The 24,705-nt window shown below is 43.4% G+C and overlaps 1 protein-coding gene across 1 annotated transcript; it reads left to right on the top strand.

Moving 5' to 3' along the window:
• The first annotated feature begins 785 nt into the window (after nucleotides 1-785).
• Nucleotides 786-24,216, top strand: Zkscan2 (zinc finger with KRAB and SCAN domains 2). Its single transcript, XM_051145194.1, has 7 exons — nucleotides 786-1,185; nucleotides 2,214-2,400; nucleotides 5,134-5,204; nucleotides 5,572-5,698; nucleotides 11,120-11,809; nucleotides 19,997-20,488; nucleotides 23,262-24,216. Exons 1-7 carry the CDS (start codon nucleotides 787-789, stop codon nucleotides 24,182-24,184), a joined length of 2,889 nt encoding a protein of 962 aa, XP_051001151.1. The 5' UTR covers nucleotide 786; the 3' UTR covers nucleotides 24,185-24,216.
• Nucleotides 24,217-24,705: the final 489 nt, after the last annotated feature.

Here is a 24,705-nt window from a genome sequence, read left to right as displayed (position 1 = left end):
CTAAAGTCCCTAGGCGACAAGTCACGGTGGCGGGTGCTCTCGCGAGACTCCTCCACGCAGCCTCCCTCTCTCACCCGCGAGGATGCTTCGCACGCCCCCCCCCCCCATCCCCGCCCCGCGCGCGCAACCCCGGGTCGCGGGCGGCGCATGCGTGGCCGCGGCTCCCAGCGCCCCCCGCGCTCTCTGCCAGCGGAGCGGAGGAGCTGTTCGCTGTCCCCCGCGAGGCCTCGCTTCTTCCCGCCGCTTCTTCTTCCTCACGCTGGCCGCCCCGTGCGGAGGAGCGCCGAGTGCTGCAGGCGCTGCTGAGAGCCCGGGAAAGCACGGCCCTGGTCCGGGACACTCGTGCACTGCCACCCGTGCTGGACACCTGCAGCGGCCTGGACCCGGAGCAGCACCCCTGGGCCGGCGGCGCCTCCCGGGGCTGCACGGACACACCCCCTTCCCTGCCGGCGCCTCTGCCCATGCCATCGTCAGTCCCCTGGGTTCCCTTCCAGCCCAGCGCCTGGTTTCTTTCTTTCCGACCTTGCACCCTAAAGGACCTCATGGGAGGGGGCGCATCTTGATTAGATAGGAGGCGGGGTTTGCAGACCTTTGGACTGGGTGTACAGTCACCTTTTCGTGAGCCTAGTACAAATTTGACTAGTCAGCCTGGAGTTCCTTGTTGCAGCGGACGTGTTGTCATTTATTTTCCTAGCGTCCCACATTTCCAAGGACATTAAGTAGGGGGCACTCGGAAGCGTCTCTGGGCCCTGACTTGGCGCCTAGACCTGTTGGCCCTGTTGGGTCATGGCTACAGCCCTGAACCCTCAGATCGACGTGGAAGTTGAGGAGTGCTTCATAATGAAAGTGGAAAAGGACTCTGAGTGGGCATCGGAGCCCATTCTGAAAGGATCAGAGAGCAATGAATGCGAGTCCTTTCGTAAATGCTTCAGGCAGTTCTGCTATGAGGATGTGACGGGACCCCACGAAGCTTTTAGTAAACTCTGGGAGCTCTGCTGCCGGTGGCTGAAGCCAGAGATGCGGTCCAAGGAGCAGATCCTCGAGCAGCTGGTCATTGAACAGTTTCTCACCATTCTGCCCGAGAAGATCCAGGCCTGGGCACAGAAGCAGTGTCCGGAAAGTGGAGAAGAGGCTGTGGCCCTAGTAGCGCATTTAGAGAAAGAGACCAGAAGACCGCGAAAGCCGGTGAGTGAGGATTTTAAAGAGAAGGAGGTGGGAAAGGCAGGTGAGCAGGGCTACAGTTGCTGGAAGAAGAGCTCATTATAGAAATAAACGGGGGATAAAAAGCCATAAGCTGAAGAGATGGCTCAGAGGTTAAGAGCACTGCCTGCTCTTCCAGAGGTCCTGAGTTCAATTCCCAGCAACCACATGGTGGCTCACAACCATCTGTAATATGATCTCATGCCCTCCTCTGGCCTGCCAGGTGTACATGTAAGCAGAGCACTGTATACATAATAATTTAAATAAATCTTTTTTAAAAAGCCATAAGCTGAATGCCCCTAAAAGAAGATTTGAATTTCATATTAAATGGAGGGGAAATTTTTAGTTGAACTAGTATCTTGCAAATTAAACTAAAATTATGATGTTTGTTCTAATCCTTGGTGTAATGTTTCTATCAAAACTTGACACACAGTAGTAAATAGTTTATGCCTCACAGGGTTTGTCTTTGGTAAGAAGGGGACATGTCATGGGATACTCCAGAACCATCTCTGGTTTGATATTGCAATCCCATCTTTGATATTGCAGTCCCATCTTATGAAGCACTCTTAGTGCCTTGGTGGGCCTTGCCACTCATCCAGCTTAACTGCCAGATGGTCGTATTTTGGTGTCCTTGCATGCTGGTATAGTTATTTTCAACACCCTTTTTTAACCTCATGAAATCCTGCAGCGTTTGTCAGGTTCACGGTTTCACCTTGCACAGGATGTGCTCAGGCATTGATTTTAGAAGTTTTCATTTCACTAGTGTTCTGATTGGTTCTCTGTGCACCTGGTAGGTAAGAGGACTTTGTAGTATTGACCCCTCAGAAAATACAGAAATAAAGAGTGCTCTCCTTTCCCCATATTCCCAAAATACTGTGAGTCCCCTCCAGTGCACGGAGGAGACATTATTCCTCCTCAGGTTTTCTGCCCTCTAATGACCCTGTTGGGGGAGTTTGCCCTGATTTGCGGTTCTTTTCCTCCACCTTTCAGTTACGATGTTGACTATTTTGCAGGTCAGTAGTCCCCGACACTCAGAGAAGCAAGCCCCACTTGGAACTGTGTGGGAAGTAGCTGACTTTGAGCCAGAGCAACTGGAGACCCAATGCAGGGTTGTTTCTCTGGAGGAAGCTGAAAGCCCCCCCTCAGGACACCAGGAACAGCTGAACCAAAAAAGAGAGCTTAGGCCATCACCTAAGAATGGTAAGGACTCACGGTACACTCAGTTCAGGGATCATCTAGACTCATGGTGTGCCCTAACACTGAGACTTGCTCAGCGTAGGTCCTTTCAGTATCCTTTTGAAAAATAAATTGAATTTTTGGAAAGTAAATTTTCATCTGCTTCAAGAGTCACAAATGAGGGCTACCAGCATAAAACAGGGTCATAGAGATGGAAGTTGGGGAAGCTTAGATTGTCAGGGCCACTTTAAATCTTGTTCAGTTATTTTTAAACCTCCATTGGACATCAATTTGTGTCTCTAGTCCTGCCATGTGTGTATGTGCTCCCGGCTGACCACAAACACTTTGGAAAACTGCTGAGAAACGGAAACAAGATATTTTTATTCCAAAATTTGAACCACAAGAGAAGGCATCCCAGAATGCCACATGAGGAGGATCAGTTGGTGACGCAGCACTCAGAGCCACGTTGTCCTGCCCTTCCCAGTACAGTCTCCTTCCCGGCTCCTGAAGTGCGGCTTCATCCCAGGCCAGCAGCTCGCTGTGGAAGGGCCCTCTCACACCTGTCACACCCGTCACACCTATTACACCCTGTCACACCTGTCAGTCACACCCCATCACACCTGCCCCACCCCACCTGCCCCACCTGGATCTGGGAAGCAGCATGACAGGAAGTGTTAGTGCCTGCAGGCTGAGATCTTGCACTGAAAGAGGCAGCAGACTTGAGTTCATAGCCCAGCTCTCCCCATTTTTTATTGTTGTGGCCTTAGGCAGCTTATTTCTCAGACTTTCTATTTTCTCATCTGTAAAAGAAAATGCCAAAGTTGTTAGTATAGACTTAGTGGGGCAGTGTAACAATAGCATTCAATAAATGTTAGTTTAATTTCTCCCATAATGTCAAAATTATTTTTAAATTCCAATTCTGACTGTAAAAAGCTTCCATTGACAGGAAAGATTCACAGTGGCTGTTCTGCCACTGCTGACTGCAATCCCAAATAAAAGAGAATGTTGCAAGTATCAGTGAATTCTAAATTATTCAGTGTGTTCCTTAGCACCAAAGCTCCCTTCATCATGTTGGTTAGATGGCTCTAATAACTTTAGCTGATAAACTTAGTGTGACAGCAAATATCAGTTTAAAATGTTTTATCATCATTGCCATCCATGATAATAAAAAGTTGGTGTTTTTTTAATCTGTTGAAGACTGAGGAGTAGAGAGCAGAAATTTGAGGCTTAGATTTCTCAGAAAGATGATTAGCTCTGAAGAAATGGGATTTCAGCCATACGCTTTTCAGAGACTATGATGTACTATGATGTTTCCAAGAAAATTATCTAGGGCTGATGAGATGACTCATAAAAACGAGTCCTGCCCACCCTGATAACTCGATTTCAATCCCTAGGACCCACATGGTGGGACAAGAAAACCAACTCCTGAAAGCCGCCCTCCAACATCCATATACAGACCATGGCTCAAGCACACACACTCAGGATACACAGATAAAACGTAATTTTTAAAAAATGAATTTGTTTGCTTTTTAGGCTTTTTTGGGTTTTTTTTTTTTTACCATTTCTTTTTTATTTTTTATATATACATTTATACTATTTCACATATATACAATAAACTATCTATAGCAAGAATAACCATGACACAATCAGGAATTATATAAATGTTGCATGCTATTTCTTAGCTTTTTAAAATTTGTTTATTTCAATAGGAAGCATGAGCTCACGCTTCTGAGATCTGTGCATAAATACGTTACAGTTGCACGTTTCCCTAGTGAACTCTGAGGAAGAGATAGACCACTGACATTGCTATATAAAAAGTTCACTTTTCTCCTACACTGAGGGGCCTGTTATTTTAAATGCTAGTTATGCCCATTGCTATACCGTTTGCTGTGTTGGCAGGACTTACTGAGAATTAAATTCTTGGTTCTTAAACTGGTAACCTGTGCTAGGAATGACAAACTGGTGACTTGTACGCTAAATGGGACTTGTTATATTTTACTTACAAATAATTTTTTTGAGGAATTTGGAGCTTTGGTTCCTGTTTTTGTTTTTGCTCTTTGTAGCTCAGGCTTAAGATTTGAGATTTCACAGAAACTCCGGCTTTCAGGGTTTCCGTTGTTGTGATGGACACCATGACCAGGAGTACCTCAGGAAGGAAAGGGTTTGTTTCACTTCCACTTCTACATCAGAGAAAGGCAGGGCAGGAGCTCAGACAGGGCAGGAGCTCAGACAAACAGGACAGGAAGCTGGAGGCAGGAGCTGGTACAGGCAGTGAAGCTCTTCCTGGCTCGCTTAGCCTCCTTTCATACCATCTGTGCCCACCTGCACAGGGATAACACTGTCAACAATCATCAATCAAGAAAACGCCCCCCAGGCTCGTTGTCTCCGGCTAGTCTAGTCGTGCTGGAGAGTAGTGGGAGGGCGCATTCTCAGGGTAGATTCCCTGTTTCAAGGGACTCTAGCTTATATCAAGCTTACATATAAACTAACCAGCGCATTTCTCTTGAAAAATTCAGAAATGATGAGTCTCCAAGTGCCACAACCGCACCCTGCAGTGCCCCAGCCCCAGCCCTCGCCTTCTGCACTTCACTGATTGTCCCTGAAGCGTTTGGGCACTGCTCTGAGCTCGCTGAAATACGCATCCGCTCCTCTCTGCAGGTTCCAATGTGCTCTCGTTTGTTGAAAGAAGCAGCATGATTTAAAGGGCCAAAGTTGAGCATGCTATATACAATAATTGTTTCTTCTTTTTTTTTCCAGCTTGCTCTTCTCTCTGGGTTCCTGTCCCTAGTGATGAGTGGAACACAGTAGATCAGGAGGTGACAACCCAGGTAATTTACTCCCCGGTGAATCGCTGTTGTCCTCACTGTCTGCCTTCTAGGGAATTCAGTCACAGTCACTTTCCCTGCTTTCACTTGCCCACATTGTTTATACTTCTTCCAAGACACTTTTTTCTTTATTTCTTTTCCAGAGGATGTTGGACTCAGTCTTCTCAGTAATGCAGCTCCTTGCTGGGTCATCTTTCTTGTGTTGTCTCATCCTAATTCTTTACTGTATCTTCCATTTAACTTGAGACATGCTACACGCTTCCTTAACTCAGTTCTCCTTTAGGGCCCTTCTCAGCTTCGTCCACGGCTAATCATCCTTTGAAGACCTTTCCAGTTGTCTTGGTGGTCACTGGTGTTAGTGTTGTTTCAGGAACCAGGGAAAGGTGTCCACACAGTGAGAAGCTTCTCCTACAAAAAGAGTGTGCATCGGGTTCCTGCTCACAAAGATCTCTACCACGAAATCAGGAAGGGAAGTGCAGGGAGCATGGATCCCCTGGGTAAGCATTCTTTCCTTCACAAATAATAGACTGGCAGATTTCCTATATGTTAATTCCTACTAGTGATAAATAGTTGTTAATCTTATTGCTTAAAACAGTAATTCTCAACCTGTGTTCATGACCTGTTTGGCAAACCTCTTATCTCCAAAAATATTTACATTACAATTCATAACAGTAGCAAAATTACAGTTATGGAGTAGCAATAAGAGTAATTTTATGAAGCTGAGAGTGATAGCACATGCCTTTAATCCTATCACTTGGGAGGCAGAGGGAGGCAGATTGGTGTGAGTTCGAGGCCAGCCTGGTCTACAAAGTGAGTCCAGGACAGCCAAGGCTACACAGAGAGACCCTGTCTCAAAAGAAAGAAAGAAAGACAAAGTAATTTTATCGTTGGAGTCTCCACTACATCAGGAACTGTATTAAAGAGTTACAGCTTTAGGAAGGCTTAACAGATGTTATCCTGCATCTGGCAGTAGCCTGGGTTCCATATCCAGCAGGCCGATCCAGATACTGCTTGCTTCTGGCTGGGACAGGGCCCTCAAGATCAAAGGTCCAGTTTCTTTCTCAGGAGCAGCTTAGAGTGCTTGGGGAGAGGCCAGTGCTCCCTGTCACACCTGGGAAGGTGGAAATGAATTATCCACTGGGTGTTACAGTTAGCTCTTTAAAAATGAGGTTGCTGGTATCAGATGGCAGTAAAACTCGGGGGTTCTAAAAGCCCATGATGAAGCCAAAAGTGTTATAGCCCTGTATACCATTCTAAGCACAGTAGACGGACACCCGAAACCAGCTGGAAGGAAGGTATGGTGAGATGTAGGCCAGGCAGGCCCTGAGGGCAGGTTGTGTGAGGCACAGGCCTGGTAAGTGTCTTCACTTGCGTGCAGCGCCAAGCTTTCCTCGATGAAGCCAGCTTCAGCAGCTGGCAAGGCAGTTCTGCCATTCCTGCCCCAGGCATCCATCTACAATTGTTCCCCAGAATAAATGGTGGGGCTCAGACGGTTGGGGTGGACAAGTGGAGTGAGAAAGCAAGCCAACCAACCTGGATTCATGAGTCAGGGACAGTATAAACCTTGGGCAGTGGGAAGGGTCTGTGGGCGAATGTGTTTGATTCGCTGGGGCCTGGGTGCTAGGGATACTATACCTAATCTACATGTAACAAAACAGGTAAGAGGGAAAAGCGATACTTAATTATCCTATGGGTGAGGAGAACCTTCAGGTACAGTTAGAAGGTCATTGGTTGAAAACTGAGAGATCTTACTAGCATACGGTGGACATCTCCAGGAATCCCCGGGTGCTTGCTCAACAGGTTTCTTACCAGGAGAGAATCTTCCCTGAGGGCTATGTGACACTCCTTAGGGGATTTAGGGTCCCCCAGATCAGGCACAGAGGGGACCACACTGCAAAAGGGAGTCTGGATAGCTCAGAGGCTATCCAGAACTGCCAGACTTCGACCTTTCAGCAAGGTCCCACACGAATCTCCATGAACTGTTTAGTATAGTCATGTGCCTGTTCCCTTTCCTTATTCATGTACCCTCCCCAGTAAGAGTGTTATATTAGTAATTGGAACATTGAACATAAGTTAAATATGAATGCCGTTCCACTAGCCTTGAGGAATGTGAAGTCACCAGGTCTTTCTACAGTTTGTTTCTATTTAACAGTAATGACCGCAGAACCTAACACAGAGCTGCCTAACAGGTGGATGAGCACCTGTTAAGTATTTGTTGGATGGGTAGAAATCTTAAATATTGAATAAAAAGTCATTTAGATTCAGTAACCTCAATAGCACATTACGAATTATCTAAGTAGACAAGTGCACAGGCAAGCGTGGCCACGATAGTTCAGCCTACAGGCGCGTTTTCAGAGGCCTCTCTCCATCTGCTCTAATTGCATGTGTGCGTTTTTATTCAGAAGTCGAAGACTAATGACTAATATTATAGGCCAGGGCTGGGGACACAGCTCACTCATTAAAGTGCTTGCAAGCATGAAGGCACGAGTTTGGCATTTAAAGTCCACATTTTAGAAAGCCAGGGGTGGTAGCATGTGCTTGCAAGCCCAGGAGGGGGAGGCAGAGACAGACAGATCTCAGGAGGTCACTGACCAGCCACTGTAGCCCACCCAACATTGAGATACACAGAGATGCAGTGGTGCCTTCTTATAACCCTGGTCCTGGCAGGGAAACAGAGACAAGCGGATCCCTAAGGCTCAAGGGCAAGCCAGCCTAGCTGAGAGAACTTCTGTCAAAATATAAAATAAAATAAAAGGCCACCTACAGAGGCATATTCCCTAAGACCCAGCACTCAGGAGGCAGAAGCAGCCAGATCTCTGGGCTAAATTCTAGGCCAGCCAGGACTACACATTGAGACCCTGCCTCAAAAAAAAAAGAAAGAAAGAAAGAAAGAAAGAAAGAAAAAAGGAGAACAGTGCCTGAGGAGTGCCACTTGAGGTTAGCTTCTGGCCTCTACCCACATATGCATACAAGTGCGCCTCTACACACATACCAAAGTTGGCCAGTGCCTAAGGAATAACACGTAGGGTTGTCCTCTGGCTTACACACACACAAACATACAAGATGTAGGCACAAGTATAACTGATACCAATTTATACCAAATGGATATAAAACAAACATTATAGATACTCTAATCCTGTAATGTCTGGTGAGCAACTACTAGCCATACATATATTTAGATTTTCTGTGGTGATGGTGGTGGTGGTGGTACACACCTTCAATTCCTGCACTTGAGAGGCAGATGTCGGTGGATCTCTGAGTTCAACTCTAACCAGATACACAGAGCAAGTTCCAGAGCAGCCAGGGCTACACAAAGAAACTTTAAACCTCTCCGTTTGGGACTGGAGAGATGCCTCATTGGTAATAACACTGGCTGCTCTTAAAGACAGTGATAGTTTATTTCCTAGCACTCACACGGTAGTTGACAACTACATGTAACTCCAGTTCCAGGAGATTCCAGCACCCTCTTCTGGCCTCTGAAGGCACTGCACACACATGGTATGCATACTCTTAACCTCTTTAAGCAAAACAATTTCACATTGTTTATTTGATATGTCTACACTGAAGTCTTTGAGTAATTATTTCTTCTGCAATATTTTCCAGAGTTCTTATTGTTTTATTGACAAATAAAATTGAATGTAATTAAAATGTGAAATTTTACTATTTTATATACGTTATGCAGCAATGGCCACAGCTAACACATCCATTGCTCACATAGTTAACAGGAAGGACACTTAAAATCTACTCCTAGCCACTGATAGGTCTGAAGTGCATTATTCTAAGATATAGCCATCATTAGATCCCCAGTTTACTCTGCTTATTACTGAAATATATTCTTTATATCTGGCCCTATTGTCCACTTCAGCCCCTCCGGAAACCACTGTTGTGGTCCTCTATACACTGAGGTTTTTTAAAGATTCCACAAGAGCTAAGATGGTATGGTGTTTATCATTCACCGTCTGGCTTATTTCATTAGATGTAATGCCCTCCGGGCCCAAGTTACCTAAAACATTAGGATTTCCTTCTCTCTGTGGTTCCCTTTTCTATGCTTCATCTTATAGATAAATGTTTCCATGTTTCACATATCCTTTAGTTCCGTTTTATGTCATGTCTGTGAGTGTGTTGCGTGAATGTATGAAGGCATCACATCCCCTAGAGCTGTGATTATAGGCAGTTGGGAGCCACCATGTAGGGGCTCGGAATCAAACCCAGGTCCTCTGGACGAGCAAACAGTGCTCTTAACCATTGAGCCGTTTCAGATATTCTTTATTTGTCCATCGATAAATATGTTGCGGGTTTCCACACCTCGGATATTGTAAGTGATGTTCCGGTGAGTCTCAGGGACCTGCTCCTCCACAGTGATTTGGTTTCCTTTACACATACATTCAGAAGTGGGAGAGCTAGGGCATGTGGGAGTTGTATTTTTTAATGTTTTTAAATCACCTCCCTACTCTTTTCCACACTCCCACCAGCAGTGCACGGGGTTCCCTTTCTACACATTCTCACCAGCACTGTTGTATTGCATCTTCTTGATGCTAGCCATCCTAACAGACGCGAGGTCACGACTCAGAATGGGTTTGATTTGTTTTCCCTGCTAGTTACTGATGCCAAGTCCCTTTTCATGAGCCTATTGGCCATTTGCACATCAAATTCGTTGCCCATTTTTATCATACTTTTCTATGAATTCTATGGTTCCTTGTACATTTTAGATTTTAACCTCTTACAATGTATATATGGTTGTAAGTACTGCAGGGTGTTTCTTCACTTTAGTGGTTATTTTCCCTGCTGTCCTAAAACTTTCGTTTACTCTTCTTTTGTTGTTATGTCAAAAAAAATTTTCCAAGACTAGTGTCATTTACCTTTTCCCCCTGCGCTTTCTTCTAGGAATTTGTGGTTTCAGGCCCCATGTTTAGTTCCCGTGTATATGTATGCACAGGCAGGGGTGCAGAGAGGCCAGTGGTCAATGTCTGCTGTCTTCCTCGATTGTCTTCCACTGTATTTTGGACCTGAAGATCCTTTTGCTGGGACTACAAGCGCATGTCTCTATGCCTGCCCTGTTCGTGGATGTTGGGGAACAAATTCGGGTCCTTGTGCTTATGTAGCAAGCGCTTTGTCACTGGAACACCCTCCCCAGCCCTACGTGTCGGTTTTAATGTATTTCAAGTTAGTTTTTGTGAGCGGTATAAGGTAGTAGTCCAGTCTCACTTTTGCATGTAGATACTCAGTTTTCCTAGCACTCTTCATTGAACATATTTGTCTTTTGTCAGAGATTAGTTGACCATAAATGAATGGATTTATATTTCGTCCATTCTTCCGTTTTATGGAAATACCATACTGAGTAAATAATACAGTTTAATAAAAATTCTTTACTTCTCTAATAGCTTGAGATGTAGCGTGGGGTGTGTGTGTGTGTGTGTGTGTGTGTGTGTGTGTGTGTGTGTGTGTGTGTGTAAATGTATATACATTGAGACAGGGGCAAATACATATAAGTAAAGGAAACAAATAGTACATTAGCTGTGGTGGCTCAGGACTGCATCCTAACACGTGGGAGACTAGGGCAGAAGAAATTTTAGGAGTTTGATGCCATCATAGTGAGTTCCAGGCTAGCAAGAGCTACAGTATCTTTTGGATGCTACAGTATCATCCAAAAGAAACAGTCAAAAGTAAAGAAATAGTTGTATCCCTTGAGGGCATCCCTGAAAGAACTAGCTAAATAGAAGCAGTACATAGATGGAACAAGATGATGTCATTTCTAGATTTCTGTGCAAAAGGCATCATGTAAATAACTACAGAGTGCATGGTCCTGGGTGACAACAGCTTTGGTGTAAACGAACAGTCCAGAAGAATGTGTTTCACCAGGGCACTGGGGTATTAGTAATAGCAGCTGTGCCTACTGTGAACTGTTTCTCTTACTGTAGGAGGCACTGTGACTACACCTAACAAGATAGCCCAGTTGGAACAGAAAACAGAACCGTGGACTGTAGGTCTACATTCCTCAGATAAGAGGAATAGTGTCCTGCGAAGCAGCTACATCAAAGAGAAACCAGTGCGTGCCATCCAGATCCCAGCAAAGAATGTGGGGAAAGTGTGGCGAGAGCAGCAACAGTGGGGGTTAGAAGATGAAAAAATTGCAGGTGTGCACTGGAGCTACGAGGAAACCAAGACTTTTCTTGCAATTCTTAAGGAATCTCGCTTTTATGAAACACTCCAAGCTTGTCCCCGAAATAGCCAGGTATATGGTGCTGTGGCTGAGTGGTTGCGAGAGTGTGGCTTCCTCCGAACACCAGAGCAGTGCCGGACCAAGTTCAAAAGTCTTCAGAAAAGTTATCGAAAAGTAAGAAACGGTCACATGCTCGAACCCTGTGCCTTCTTTGAGGACATGGATGCCTTGTTAAACCCCACAGCCCACACTTCATCTACTGATAAGCCACAGGCCGTGATCTCTCTCCCCAGACTAAAGAGGACTGGTGTCGGTGCTAAAGAACAGGTCAGTTTGGTGGAGGAGGAGGAGGAAGGTGCTGAAGACTCCGATGGTGATGAAGCGGGCGTTGAGTTTATTCGCAAGTCTGAAATTCGTACCGCCCCAGTTTTGTTTCAGAACCTAAGTGGTAAGAATTATACTTTCTGGCTTTGGGGTTTTTCCCCTTGGTGTGAAGATAGAAGTGTAGTCTTCTGGGGGAAGTAGTAGATTACACTAGTCCTAGGGAGAGCTGTCAACAGTCCACACTGATTTCCAGGTGATGCTCACAACTAAAAGGGCATTTGGATGTGTGCAGCTCTGAGGAGCCTGCAGGCTTTTTTTCCCAGATTAGAAGTTAGCATGGTTTTTAAATATTTGGGGGTCAAGGTAGAGAGATTACTCAGTGATTAAGAGCACTGACTGCTCTTACAGAAGACCTAGGTTCAATTCCTAGCACCCACATGGCAGTTCAGAACCATCTGTAATTCCAGTTCCAGTGAATCCAACACCTTCTTCTGGCTTCTGGCCAGCAGGCACGCAGATGATAATGCATACATAGATTCAGGGCTTCCTAACTGTAACGCACTTCTCTCTGCTGAGCTGGTTTTACTCCCTACACGCAGCTCTCCCGGGCAGACATCCCATGGCTTTGGTACCTCTAACATCCTGGAGTCTCCAACACTATCCAGGCTTCACTTTGATACCTTCACACTGCACCTCCACACCAGGACTCTCCTGCCACATGCCTGTCTCCGCTGGCTTTCCTTAACAGGGAGTAAGATTCCACAACGCCATTACCCCTATATCCTTCATGACTGTAAAGCTAGAATCATGTATGTAAAGTTGCCAGGTACAGCTGCAAGCTTTTGGGAGTCTGGCCCTCTCCTTGAATTCTATTTACATAAGCTCAGATTTGTTGCTTTCATTTGTTGTATAAGACCTTCTTTGTTTCAGGAGCAGAAGATTACTAGGCATTTCCTCTTTACAAGTTGGGAGCTCAACTGAATGGGGTGTTGTCCTGAGGACGCTACTCTTTTTTCCATTTTACATCAGGCCTGTCTTTAAAATTCTCGTCTCTTTGAACATGAGACTTGGCTTCCAACATTAAATTTCCTAGTGTTCTTTTTCTTCTCAAATAGTAAAATTTTGAATTTCTATTTGCCCTGCTGTTTCCCTTTTTCATCATAGTCCCACATGAGAGTGGTCACTAATAGCCACATGATACATTCAGTATTAGGCTGTCCTGAAACCTCCTCTGCCAACAAATAGTCCAAAACCTTTCAATTCGCCTCAGGTAGATGCTTAGGACAAGGGCAAAAGCAACCACATTCTTTGCCAAAATTAAAAGATTGGATGAGTTACCAAGCTTGAAGCACCTTGGACATAGCTCTCATTTTCTTTTTTTTTTTTTTTTTTTTTTTTTAATTAATTTATTCTTGTTACATCTCAATGTTTATCCCATTCCTTGTGTCCTCCCATTCTTCCTTCACTCCCATTTTCCCATTATTCCCCTCCCCTATGACTGTTCCTGAGGGGGATTACCTCCCCCTGTATATGCTCATAGGGTATCAAAGTCTCTTCTTGGCAACCTGCTGTCCTTCCTCTGAGTGCCACCAGGTCTCCCTCTCCAGGGGACATGGTCAAATGTGAGGCACCAGAGTACGTGAGAAAGTCATATCACACTCTCCACTCAACTGTGGAGAATGTTCTGACCATTGGCTAGATCTGGGTAGGGGTTTAAAGTTTACCGCCTGTATTGTCCTTGGCTGGTGCCTTAGTTTGAGCGGGACCCCTGGGCCCAAATCTGCCTATCATAATGTTTTACTTGTAGGTTTCTAGGACCCTCTGGATCCTTCTATTTTGCTATTCTCCCATGCTTCTCTCATCTAGAGTCCCAATAGGATGTCCTCCCCTCTGTCCCAGGTTCCTGGTAAGTGAAGGCTTTCGTGGGACATGCCATTTGGGCTAGTATGCAGATATAAGTAAGTATATACCATTTGATTCTTTCTGCTTCTGGGTTAACTCACTCATTATGATCATTACTAGCTCAATCCATTTATCCACAAATTTCGGGAATTCCTTGTTTTTAATAGCTGAGTAGTATTCCATAGTGTATATGTACCACAGTTCCTTTATCCATTCTTCTACTGATGGACACTTAGGCTGTTTCCGTGTTCTGACTACTATGAATAAGGCTGCTATGAACATGGTTGAGCAAATTTTCTTATTGTGTGCTGGAGCATCTTCTGGGTATATTCCAAGGAGTGGAATAGCTGGGTCTTGAGGAAGCCCTATTCCCAGTTTTCTGAAATAGCACCAGATAGATTTCCAAAGTGGCTGTACTAGTTTGCATTCCCACCAGCAATGAAGGAGTGTTCCTCTCTCCCCACATCCTTGCCAGCATGTGGTGTCGCTTGAATTTTTTATCTTAGCCATTCTGATGGGTGTAAGATGGAATCTCAGAGTTGTTTTGATTTGCATTTCCCTGATGACTAAGGAGGTTGAGCATTTCTTTAAGTGTTTCTCAGCCATTTGATATTCCTCTGTTGAGAATTCTCTGTTTAGTTCCAAGCCCCATTTCTCAATTGGGTTATTTGGTTTGGTGGTGTTTCATTTCTTGAGTTCTTTATATATTTTGGATACTAGACCTTTGTCAGATATAGGGTTAGTGAAGATCTTTTCCCAGTCTGTAGGCTGTCGCTTTGTTCTCTTGACAATGTCTCCTGCCTTACAGAAGCTTCTCAGCCTCATGAGGTCCCATTTATTAATGGTTGACATTAAGGCCTGGGCCGTTGGTGTTCTGTTCAGGAAGTTGTCTCCTGTGCCAATATGTTCCAGGCTCTTCCCCACTTTTTCTTCAAGTGATTTAATGTCTCTGGTTTTATGTTGAGGTCTTTAATCCACTTGGATTTGAGTTTTGTGCAAGGTGACAAATATGGGTCTAGTTGCATTTTTTTACACATAGACCTCCAGTTAGACCAGCACCATTTGTTGAAAATGCTATTCTTTTTCCATTGAATGGATTTGGCTTCTTTGTCAAAAATCAAGTGACCATATGTGTGTGGATTCATATCTGGGTCTTCGATTCGATTCCACTGATCAACTAGCCTGTTGCTGTGCCAGTACCATGCTGTTTTAATTACTATTGCTTTATAGTACAATTTGAGATCAGGTATGGAGATTCCTCCGGAGCACCTTTTATTGTACATGATTGTTTTAGCTATTCTAGGTTTTTTGTTTTTCCATATGAAGTTCAGAATTGAACTTTCAATGTCTTTAAAAAATTGTGTAGGTATTTTAATAGGGATTGCATTGAATCTGTAGATTGCTTTTGGCAGGATGGCCATTTTTACTATGTTAATTCTCCAGATCCATGAGCAAGGAAGATCATTCCATCTTCTCAGGTCATCTTCAATCTCTTTCTTCAGAGTTTTGAATTTTTTTCAAACAAGTCCTTCACTTGCTTAGTTAGAGTAACTCCTAGATATTTTATATTGCTTGTGGCTAATGTGAAGGGTGTGGTTTTCCTAATTTCTTCCTCTGCAAGCTTGTCATTTGTGTATAGGAAGGCTACAGACTTTTTTGAGTTAATTTTGTATCCAGCTAATTTGCTGAAGGTGTTTATCAGCTGTAGGAGTTCTCTGGTGGAATTTTGAGAGTCACTTATGTACACTATCATATCATCTGCAAAGAGGGATAATTTGACTTCCTCCTTTCCCATTTGGATACCCTTGATCTCCTTTTGTTGTCTTATTGCTCTGGCTAGAACTTCGAATACTATATTGAAGAGATATGGAGAGAGTGGTCAGCCTTGCCTTGTTCCCGATTTTAGAGGAATTTCCTTGAGTATCTCACCATTTACTTTGATTTTGGCTCTTGGCTTGCTGTATATAGCCTTTATTATGTTGAGGAAAGTGCCTTGTATCCCCGATCTCTCTAAAACTTTAAACATGAATGGGTGTTGGATTTTATCAAATGCTTTCTCTGCATCTAAAGAGATGATCATGTGGTTTTTTATTTTCAGTTTGTTTATATGGCGGATTACATTGATGGATTTCCGTATATTAAACCGTCCCTGCTTGCCTGGAATAAAGCCTACTTGGTTGTGATGAATGACATCATTGTTGTGTTCTTGTATTTGTTTTGCAAGTATTTTATTTAGTATTTTTGCATCGATGTTCATAAGAGAAAATGGTCTGAAATTCTCTTTCTTTGTTGAGTCTTTGTGAGGTTTACGTATCAATGAGACTATGACCTCATAGAATGAATTTAGTAATGTTCCATCCATTTCTATCTTTTGGAGTAGCTTGAAGAGTATTGGTATTAGCTCGCCCTTGAAGGTCTGGTAGAATTCTGCACTGAAACCATCTGGCCCTGGGCTTTTTTTGGTTGGGAGACCATTGATGATTGCTTCTATTTCTGTAGGGGAAATGGGACTTTTTAGCTTGTTTATCTGTTCTTCACTCAACTTTGACAAGTGAAATTGATCAAGAAAATCGTCCATTTTCCTTAGATTTTCAAATTTTGTGGCATATATGCCTTCAAAGTAGGATCTTATGATTCTTTGTATTTCTTCAGTGTCTGTTGTTATGTCTCCCTTTTTATTTCTGATTTTGTTGATTTCCATACTGTCTCTCTGCCTTTTAGTTAGTTTGGCTAACGATCTGTCTATCTTGTTGATTTTCTCAAAGAACCAGCTCTTGGTTTTGTTGATTCTTTGGACTGTTTGCTTAATTTCTAATTTGTTAATTTCAGCCCTGAGTTTGATTATTTCCAGACGTCTACTCCTCTTGGGGGTTTCTGCTTCTTTTTTTTCTAGGGCTTCCAGTTGTGTCATTAAGATGCTTATGTGCAGTGTTTCCAATTTCTTTTTAAAGGAACTTAGTGCTGTGAATTTTCCTCTTAGCACTGCTTTCAATGTATCCCACAAATTTGGGTATGTTGTTCCTTCATTTTCATTGAATTTCAGAAACTCCTTGATTTCTTTCTTTATTTCTTCCCTGACCCAGGTGTCATTTAGCTGAGAGTTGTTTAGTTTTCACGTACGTGTAGGCTTTTTGTTATTTCTGTTGTTGTTGAATTGCAGCCTAAGAGCATGGTGATCTGATAGGATACAGGGTATTATTTCAATCCTTTTGTATCTATTGAGGCTTGCTTTGTGACCTACGATGTGATCAATTTTGGAGAAGGTTCCATGGGGTGCAGAGAAGAAAGTATATTCTTTCTTGTTTGGGTGAAAGGTTCTATAGATATCTGTTAGATCCATTTGACCCATGGCATTGGTTAATGATGTTATTTCTCGGCTTAGTTTCTGTTTCAATGACTTATCTTTCAGTGAGAGTGGGGTGTTGAAGTCTCCCACTATTATTGTGTGGGGATCGATGTGTGGTTTAAGCTTTTTTAGGAGATCTTTTACAAATGTGGGTGCCCTTGTATTGGAAGCATAGATGTTCAGAATTGTGATGTCATCTTGGTTGACTTTACCTTTGATGAGTATGAAGTGTCCTTCCTCATCCCTTTTGATTAATTTTGGTTGAAAGTCTATTTTGTTTGATACTAAAATGGCTACACCTGCTTGCTTCTTGTGACCATTTGCTTGGAATATTTTTTTCCAACCTTTTACCCTGAGGTAATGCCTATCATTATGGGTGAGATGTGTTTCTTGAATGCAGAAGAATGTTGGATCTTGTTTATGTACCCATTCAGTTAGTCTGTGTCTTTTTATTGGAGAATTGAGACCATTGATGTTGAGAGATATTAATGACCAGTGACTGTTAAGAGTCTTAATTTTGATGTTGGTTCCAGTCGAGATTTTGTGTAGTTGTGTTTTTGTCATGGGATAGTTATCTATTTCCTGAGTAGTTTTGGTTGTAGCTTGACCCTTTGGGATGGAGTTTTCCTTCTAGTACCTTCTGTAAAGCTGGATTTGTGTATAGGTACTGTTTGAATTTGTTTTTGTCCTGGAATATTTTGTTTTCTCCATCAATGGTTATTGATAGTTTTGCTGGGTAAAGTAGTCTGGCCTGGCATCTGTGGTCTCTTAGGGTTTGCAGGATCTCTGTCCAGGCCCTTCTGGCTTTTATGGTCTCTGGTCTCTGCTGAGAAGTCGGGTGTAATTCTGATAGGTTTGCCATTAAATGTTATTTGGCCCTTTTCCCTTGCAGCTTTTAATATTTTTTTCTTTGCTCTGTATGTTTTGTGTTTTGATTATTATGTGATGGGCAGTTTTTCTTTTCTGGTCAATTCTATTTGGTGTTCTGTAGGCCTCTTGTATGTTTATAGGCATCTCTTTCTTTAGATTGGGGAAATTTTCTTCTATGATTTTGTTGAGAATAGTTTCTGGGCCTTGGAGTCTGATATCTTCTCTTTCTTCAATGCCTATTATTCTTTTCATGGTGTCCTTAATCTCTTGGATGTTTTGTGTCAGGAGTTCTCCTGATTTGGCATTTTCTTTAGTGGTTGCTTCAAGATCTGTAATTGTATCTTCTAGACCTGAGATTCGTTCTTCCATCTCTTGGATTCTGTTAGAATAGCTCACCTCTGTGTACCTCGCCTTCTTCTCTGAGGTCTCACGCTCTCGTTTTTCTTCTGTCTGTGTGTTTATCATTGAATCCATTTTCATTTTCAGATCTTGAACTGATTTTTTGATTTCTTTCATCTGATTGTTTGTATATTCCTGAGTTTCTTCCATTGCCTCTTTATAGGTCTTCAGAGCTTGAACCATTTTATTTATTTATTTAATCTGGTTGTTTGCATTTTCCTGCAAATTTTCCAGTTCCATTCTATGTGCTTCTTTTATGTCTCTCACCTGTTTGTCTGCGTCTTCCTGCATTTGATTACGAATTTTATTTGTTTCCTCCATTACCATCCTCATTACTAAGGAGTTGAGGTCATTTTCTTGTGTTTCCGTTGTATTTGAGTTCTCTGGGTTGTTTTCTTTGGGATAGCTGGACACTGGAGATGCCATGTTGTTTTGGGGTTTTTTGCGTATGCTTTTTCGCTGTCCTTTAGACATCTTGCCGTCTTTGTTTTTGTTGGGTAGCTTCCAGAGTCTGATGATAGATTCACTTGTTTTCTCACGATTTCTGTAGGCTGGGAGCTCTAATGCTTCACTGGTGTGGATGTTAGGAGGTTAGCCCTGTTGTTTTGGACTCTCACAGCCAGTGACCTTCAGCTCCCCTGTGCTGTGGGTCCTGCAATCGTTCTGGGTCTCTGAATGAGCGTTGGGTCAGGCCAAGGTATCCACAGCCTTCTATGTCCCCTGTCAAGTCCAGCCAGGAACACTGGGCCCGAACCACAGGCCGAACTCAGCTAGATTCTCAGGGCCTGAACCGTCTGCCGAGCTCAGCTAGGGATTCTGGGCCCAAAATGCACACAGGGTCCAGCCAGAATTTTTGGGCTGGGACTACGCACCAAGCTCAGCTAGGGGCTTTTGACCCAAAGTGCGTCCTGTGGTCAGTTATTGACTCAGTGCCCGAACTGTCCGCCAAGCTCAGCCAGGAATTCTGGATTCAAACTGCACACTGTGTCCAACCAGAGTCTTAGATAGCTCTCATTTTCAAAGAAATCTGGTAAAAAAAAGAAATGATTGGAACTTTCAGACTGTTCTTTCTACTTGGAAAAGACACTTGTAGGTAGCTAAGTCCTTCAGTCTCCATAGCAATGGCAGTGTGGGAGACTAATTTACGCTTCTAGATAAACTCTGAAACTGTTCATTTGAAAATTGATGTCTATGCAACTTGAGTCTTTGTATCTAGAAACAGGGCATCTCATTTTTTGCAGTTACAGATTTTAACATAGACTTTTTGTTTCTGGATATTCCATATTTGCTGTTGCTATCATGAGTATGGCTTTAGTTATAATTTTTTATCCTTGAGAAGTTCATGCATATATACAATTAAATACGATCACTTCCCTCCTACTTCTCCCAACCAGGCCCCATCCCATCTTCATGTCCACTATTTGTTCACTTACTTACTAACCCAACAAATCCAATTAGTGTTGTACATGTGGGTGTGAGGCCATCCTCTGAAACACGGGTAACCTACCAATTATAATACCCTCAAAAAGGAAACAATTCTCCCTCCTCCTAAAGCTGTCAGGTGCTAGTAGGGCATGCACATGTACATGCACACACACACACACACGTACATAAATGCTAGAGCTTTGGCTGGTGGTGTAGGCCTTCTGCAAGTAGCCACACCTGCTGTGAGCTGAGGAGGACACTAGCTTGCCATGTCCAGAAGACACTGTTTCCCAGCACTCCTCTAGTGTGTGTAATAGAGTAGCTCTGCGCTCCTTTTCTTCATAACTAAACTTTATCCCTGAATGGCAGGTGTGCACTGGGGCTATGAGGAAACCAAGACTTTCCTGGATATCCTTCGTGAGTCCCGGTTTTATGAAGCACTGCAAGCCTGTCATCGAAAGAGCAAACTGTATGGAGTCGTGGCTGAGCAACTTCGTGAGTGTGGCTTTCTCCGGACCCCGGAACAATGCCGAACCAAGTTCAAAAGCCTTCAGAAGAGTTACCGAAAAGTGAAGAACGGCCATGTACTGGAGTCCTGTGCATTTTACAAGGAGATGGATGCCCTAGTGAACTGCCACACATCTGCCTTTTCCACCGACACCTCAGAAGAGATCCCATCACTCTCAAGGCAAGAAAGAGGACATACTGAGGTCAAACCCCAAGAGCCTACAACCTGGGAGGCTGACGAGACCTCGCAGGAAGCAGTGTTAGACGATTCTGACAGTGAGAGAATGAGTGAGGAGGAAATTATAGAAGAGCCGGAATTCCAAGGACCGATAAGCCTACCGCAAAGCCCAACTGGTAAGGGTCATGGAGCTCTTAGTCAAAGTGAGGAGAAAGTGTGACTTCTGAAAAATCAGCACACCTGGCACATGGCTTGTGCACATTTGTTCACTTGGGAGATATTTGAGTGTTGTTTGCTGTTAAGAGGAACAAGGAAATAAAACTAAGTAAAATGAGTCCTCTTCTCAAGGTACTCCCCTTCCAAGGAGGAGCTCGGCTGCTCACATTCTGTGGGCTCGGACTTTGGGACTTTAGCCTTGATTTCTGTCTTGGTGGGTCAGGCAGTGTTACATTTCTGGAAATACTATAGAGAAGAATGTGAGATTCTACAATAAAAACCTTAAAGGAGAAGGAAGGCCAGTAAGCTCAAATCAGAAACATCTTAGCACTGCGTGTAATGCGCATGAGAAAAAGGCTAAGCAGGGACTAGATGAGAGGCTTTATTCTGGTCCTGAGCTCCAGAAGCCTGCTTCCCACTGCCCACTGGGTGTGTTCACTGGCATCCTACTACTAGCTCAAGCCTTAGACATAGCCAAAACCACACAGGTGTCCTTACAATAGCATTTTAATGCCTCCCTTAGCTCAGCACTTACATCCAGGGAGATGGCATCGTTTGCTAAGTAGACTGTCACTTCTGCCTGCCACTGCTTTCTTTGTCATAGACATCACTCTAGTTCTGTCTTTTCTGGTTCTTGCCTAGACTGTAAAAGTCTCAAAACCAAATTTCCCCACCTATGCTTTTTGGGGGCGTTACGAGGCTCTAACTGTAGCCCAGGCTGACCTGGAACTAATGATGCTCATACCTCTTGAGTTCTGGGATTGCAAGCATATACCATAATGTCCACCTTCTCATCTATATTTTGATTAAGCCATCCTTAATCTGGGCTCATCCTATCCTTTAAGGAATATGTGCTAGTATTTTTCTCTAGGCTTACTTTAAAGCAAAACTACTTGCTGTGTTCTATGTGCCCCTTACGTTCTCTTATATCTAAACCATAGCCCATGATCCACCCCCAACCGCACACCTTGAACATATTTGGCTCTATAGACCTGTGTATCCAAATTCTTTCAACTCCTGTACTTTGTTTTGTGGCACCAAACACTTTTATGTCCTAGGACCAGCCTCCGAGACAGCAGTGAGTTCCTGAAAGATGGGGGCTATGCCTTTCTACAGCCACAGGATATGTCAGAATGTGAGGCATTTCACACTGATTTCTGGTTTGCCTGAATTGGTTGTAGAGGCTCAGTAAGAGGAGGCTCAGATATAGCAGAGCAAGGACTTCATACATATGGTGTCTGGTAACATTTATGTGAGAAATCATGAAGAGTAAGTCCAATATAGCTTTTTAAAAGTTATTTGTTTAATTTTTGTGTGTGGGCATTTGTCTACATGTATGTATGTGTAACGTGCACATATCTGGTTCCCATAGAAGCCAGAAGAGGGCATCAGATCTCTGGAACTGGAGTTCCAGATGGTTGAAGGCTATAAACCCAAGTGTTCAGGAAAAGCAACTCATGTCCTTACTGCTGAGCCATCTCTCCAGTCCTGACATCCTTTTTAATAACTGTAAAAAGAGTCCCTGTGAATACTACTTTTAGGTGACCTCCAGAATGTAATCAGATTATCAGTTACTGTTTGAGACAACTAATAGGCTGTGACTTCCTCTAAATCCCAGAACAATGTTAAATCTAACAAGGAAAACCTCAAAGGGGGTACTAGTTGAAAACAGAGTCTAAAGAACTGACTGTTGGCTGCCCTTCTCTCCCACCCATGTGTGGAAGGGAAGTCATGTTGACACCCACAAGTAGCAACAAGATGGTATAGTACATGCTTAGGAACAAGAACTTGGGAATCAAACCTAGATTAAGCCTAAGATCTTCAGCCTTTGAAGTATTTGTGGATGGCAATAATGTTCCTTTTAAAGTTTGCATCAAAGTAGCCTGGGTAGAGAGCAAGGAGTGTGTGAAAACAGAGTGAAGCTGGGTTAGTCACAAGTAGGTCATTGTTGAAGGTGAGTAAGTAGTTCATGGGAGTTCTTTATACATATTACACTGTTTATTCTTCTGTGTGTGTGAATTTTCCATAACTAAAAGTTGATAATAAAATCAGTTAACAAGTGACCAGGATGTTGCTAGAACTCAAACTATGTCATTCCGAAGTTTCTGCCTTTTCACTATGTCATGCTTCCCATAAAATTCCACAGAGAAGCTGAATCCAAGATGTGTGTTACAGTGAATGGGGTACAGTGAAAGAGCAGAAAAAATTCTAGCTAGGAAAAAGTTGTAGAAAACAATAAAAAGGGGTGTTTATGTCATTGTGGCCCATGAGGTAACCAGAAAAGCAAACTACAAGATTATATGAGAAAAATAGTACTCTAGGCTAAAACCTGACTAGCTGTTGAAGAATTTAGAAATGTCTTGAGGAGTTTGGAGTTGTCCATTAGAGTTTATTTAAGTGAAGTATTATGTAATATTTTAGGATAGATGTGGAGGAAGAAAAACAGGATAAACTACAACTTCAAGGAGAAAAACCAAGTTATTGCTAAGATAATCAGTATACAGATGGAGACTGGTAGATTAGTCTACAATTCAGTTCAAAATAATTAGAGGGCCCACACTGTAGGAATGCCATCGGGCCTTTTATTAAACTGAAAGCAGGTGAAGCATGACGGGTCATCAGGTCACAATGTGTGGCCATAAATGATAGAGGGCCACCAGCAGTGTAGGCCTCCTTGATTGTTTCTGTCAATATTGAAATTTTGTGGAATTTTATTGTCTTTTCCTTTTCCAGATTTTGAAATTGGAAGCAGTATTAAGGAGGACCCAACACAGGTAATATTTAAGGGCACAGAGCCCCATAGAGCTTTAATAGAAAAGTCTAAAAGATTTGTTTCCCAGAATACCAACCCCAATAAATATTATAAAAGGGAATGCATCTCAGGAAGACAATGGGAAACCCTGCAAGGAATTAGACAGGGAAAATTGATGTCTCAACCCAGAGACACAGGGAAGGCTGTGGTGCATCAGAGGCCTTTTTTGGGGAGGAGACCATACAGACTTCTCAAATATGGAGAAAATTTTGGAAAGAGTGCCCGTCTCATGTGCAGGACGACCCACCCGAAGGAGAATCCTTATAAGTGTGGTATCTGTGGGAAGTGCTTTGGTAGGAGCAGGAGCCTAATCAGACACCAAAGGATCCACACTGGGGAAAAGCCTTTCAAATGTCTTGACTGTGGGAAAAGCTTTAATGACTCCTCAAATTTTGGGGCCCACCAGAGAATCCACACTGGAGAGAAGCCATACAGATGTGGGGAGTGTGGCAAATGCTTCAGTCAGAGCTCAAGTCTTATCATCCATCAGAGAACCCACACTGGAGAGAAGCCCTATCAGTGTGAGGAGTGTGGGAAAAGCTTCACCAACAGTTCTCACTTCAGTGCCCACCGCAGAGTCCATACTGCAGAGAATCCCTACAGATGTGGGGACTGTGAGAAGAGCTTCAATAACTGCACAAGACCTCGAGAACACCGGCGCATCCACACTGGAGAGAAACCCTACACATGTGCCCAGTGTGGCAAACATTTCAGTAAGAATTCTTTCCTTGCCAAACACCGGGAAGTCCACCTGAGAGAGAAGCTACTGCCATACTCTCCCTCTGTGTACTCCCCAGAGACCCCACTGAAGGGCAAAAGTGAGGAGATCTGGAAGGCCCTTTGACAGTGCGTTCTTCCCGTGCGCCCTGTAGCCATCTTATCCTCATCCCACCCTTGGAAGCAATCTTTTCATAGCTATAAATTGCAGTTCCCAAGACAGGCCTAAGACTATAAATAAGCTAGACTTTGCATCAGTTCTCACCTCACAGTCTGACACGCTCAGTCTGCCCCTCTCCTTTGAGTCCTGACTATTTCAGTAAATAATATAGTAAGGTTTTTTGAGTTCAGAATAAACTTCTCAGTAGAATGTTGAAGCTAATGATTCAATCAGTGTCCAGCTATTTTCAAAACTCTTGCACATGGGTGAGAAGTCGTTTCAGATATATAAATGGTGAAAAGCTTTTATGGTGTTATCTATCACTCATATGAGATCTTGGCAGCAACTCAACAATGGGTTTTCATGGCTGGGTAGAAGTTTTAGGAGTTTGAGCTATCTTGGTGTTGAGGGTACAAAAGGAGAGTGAAAGCTCATTACAACCTCCTTTAGAAGTCTGTACCAAGAAGTTGATCCAAATAACTAGGGTC

Source organism: Acomys russatus, chromosome 5 (genome assembly GCF_903995435.1).
Source record: "Acomys russatus chromosome 5, mAcoRus1.1, whole genome shotgun sequence".
Taxonomy (NCBI): domain Eukaryota; kingdom Metazoa; phylum Chordata; class Mammalia; order Rodentia; family Muridae; genus Acomys; species Acomys russatus.
This window is presented reverse-complemented; position numbering and strand designations above follow the sequence as displayed.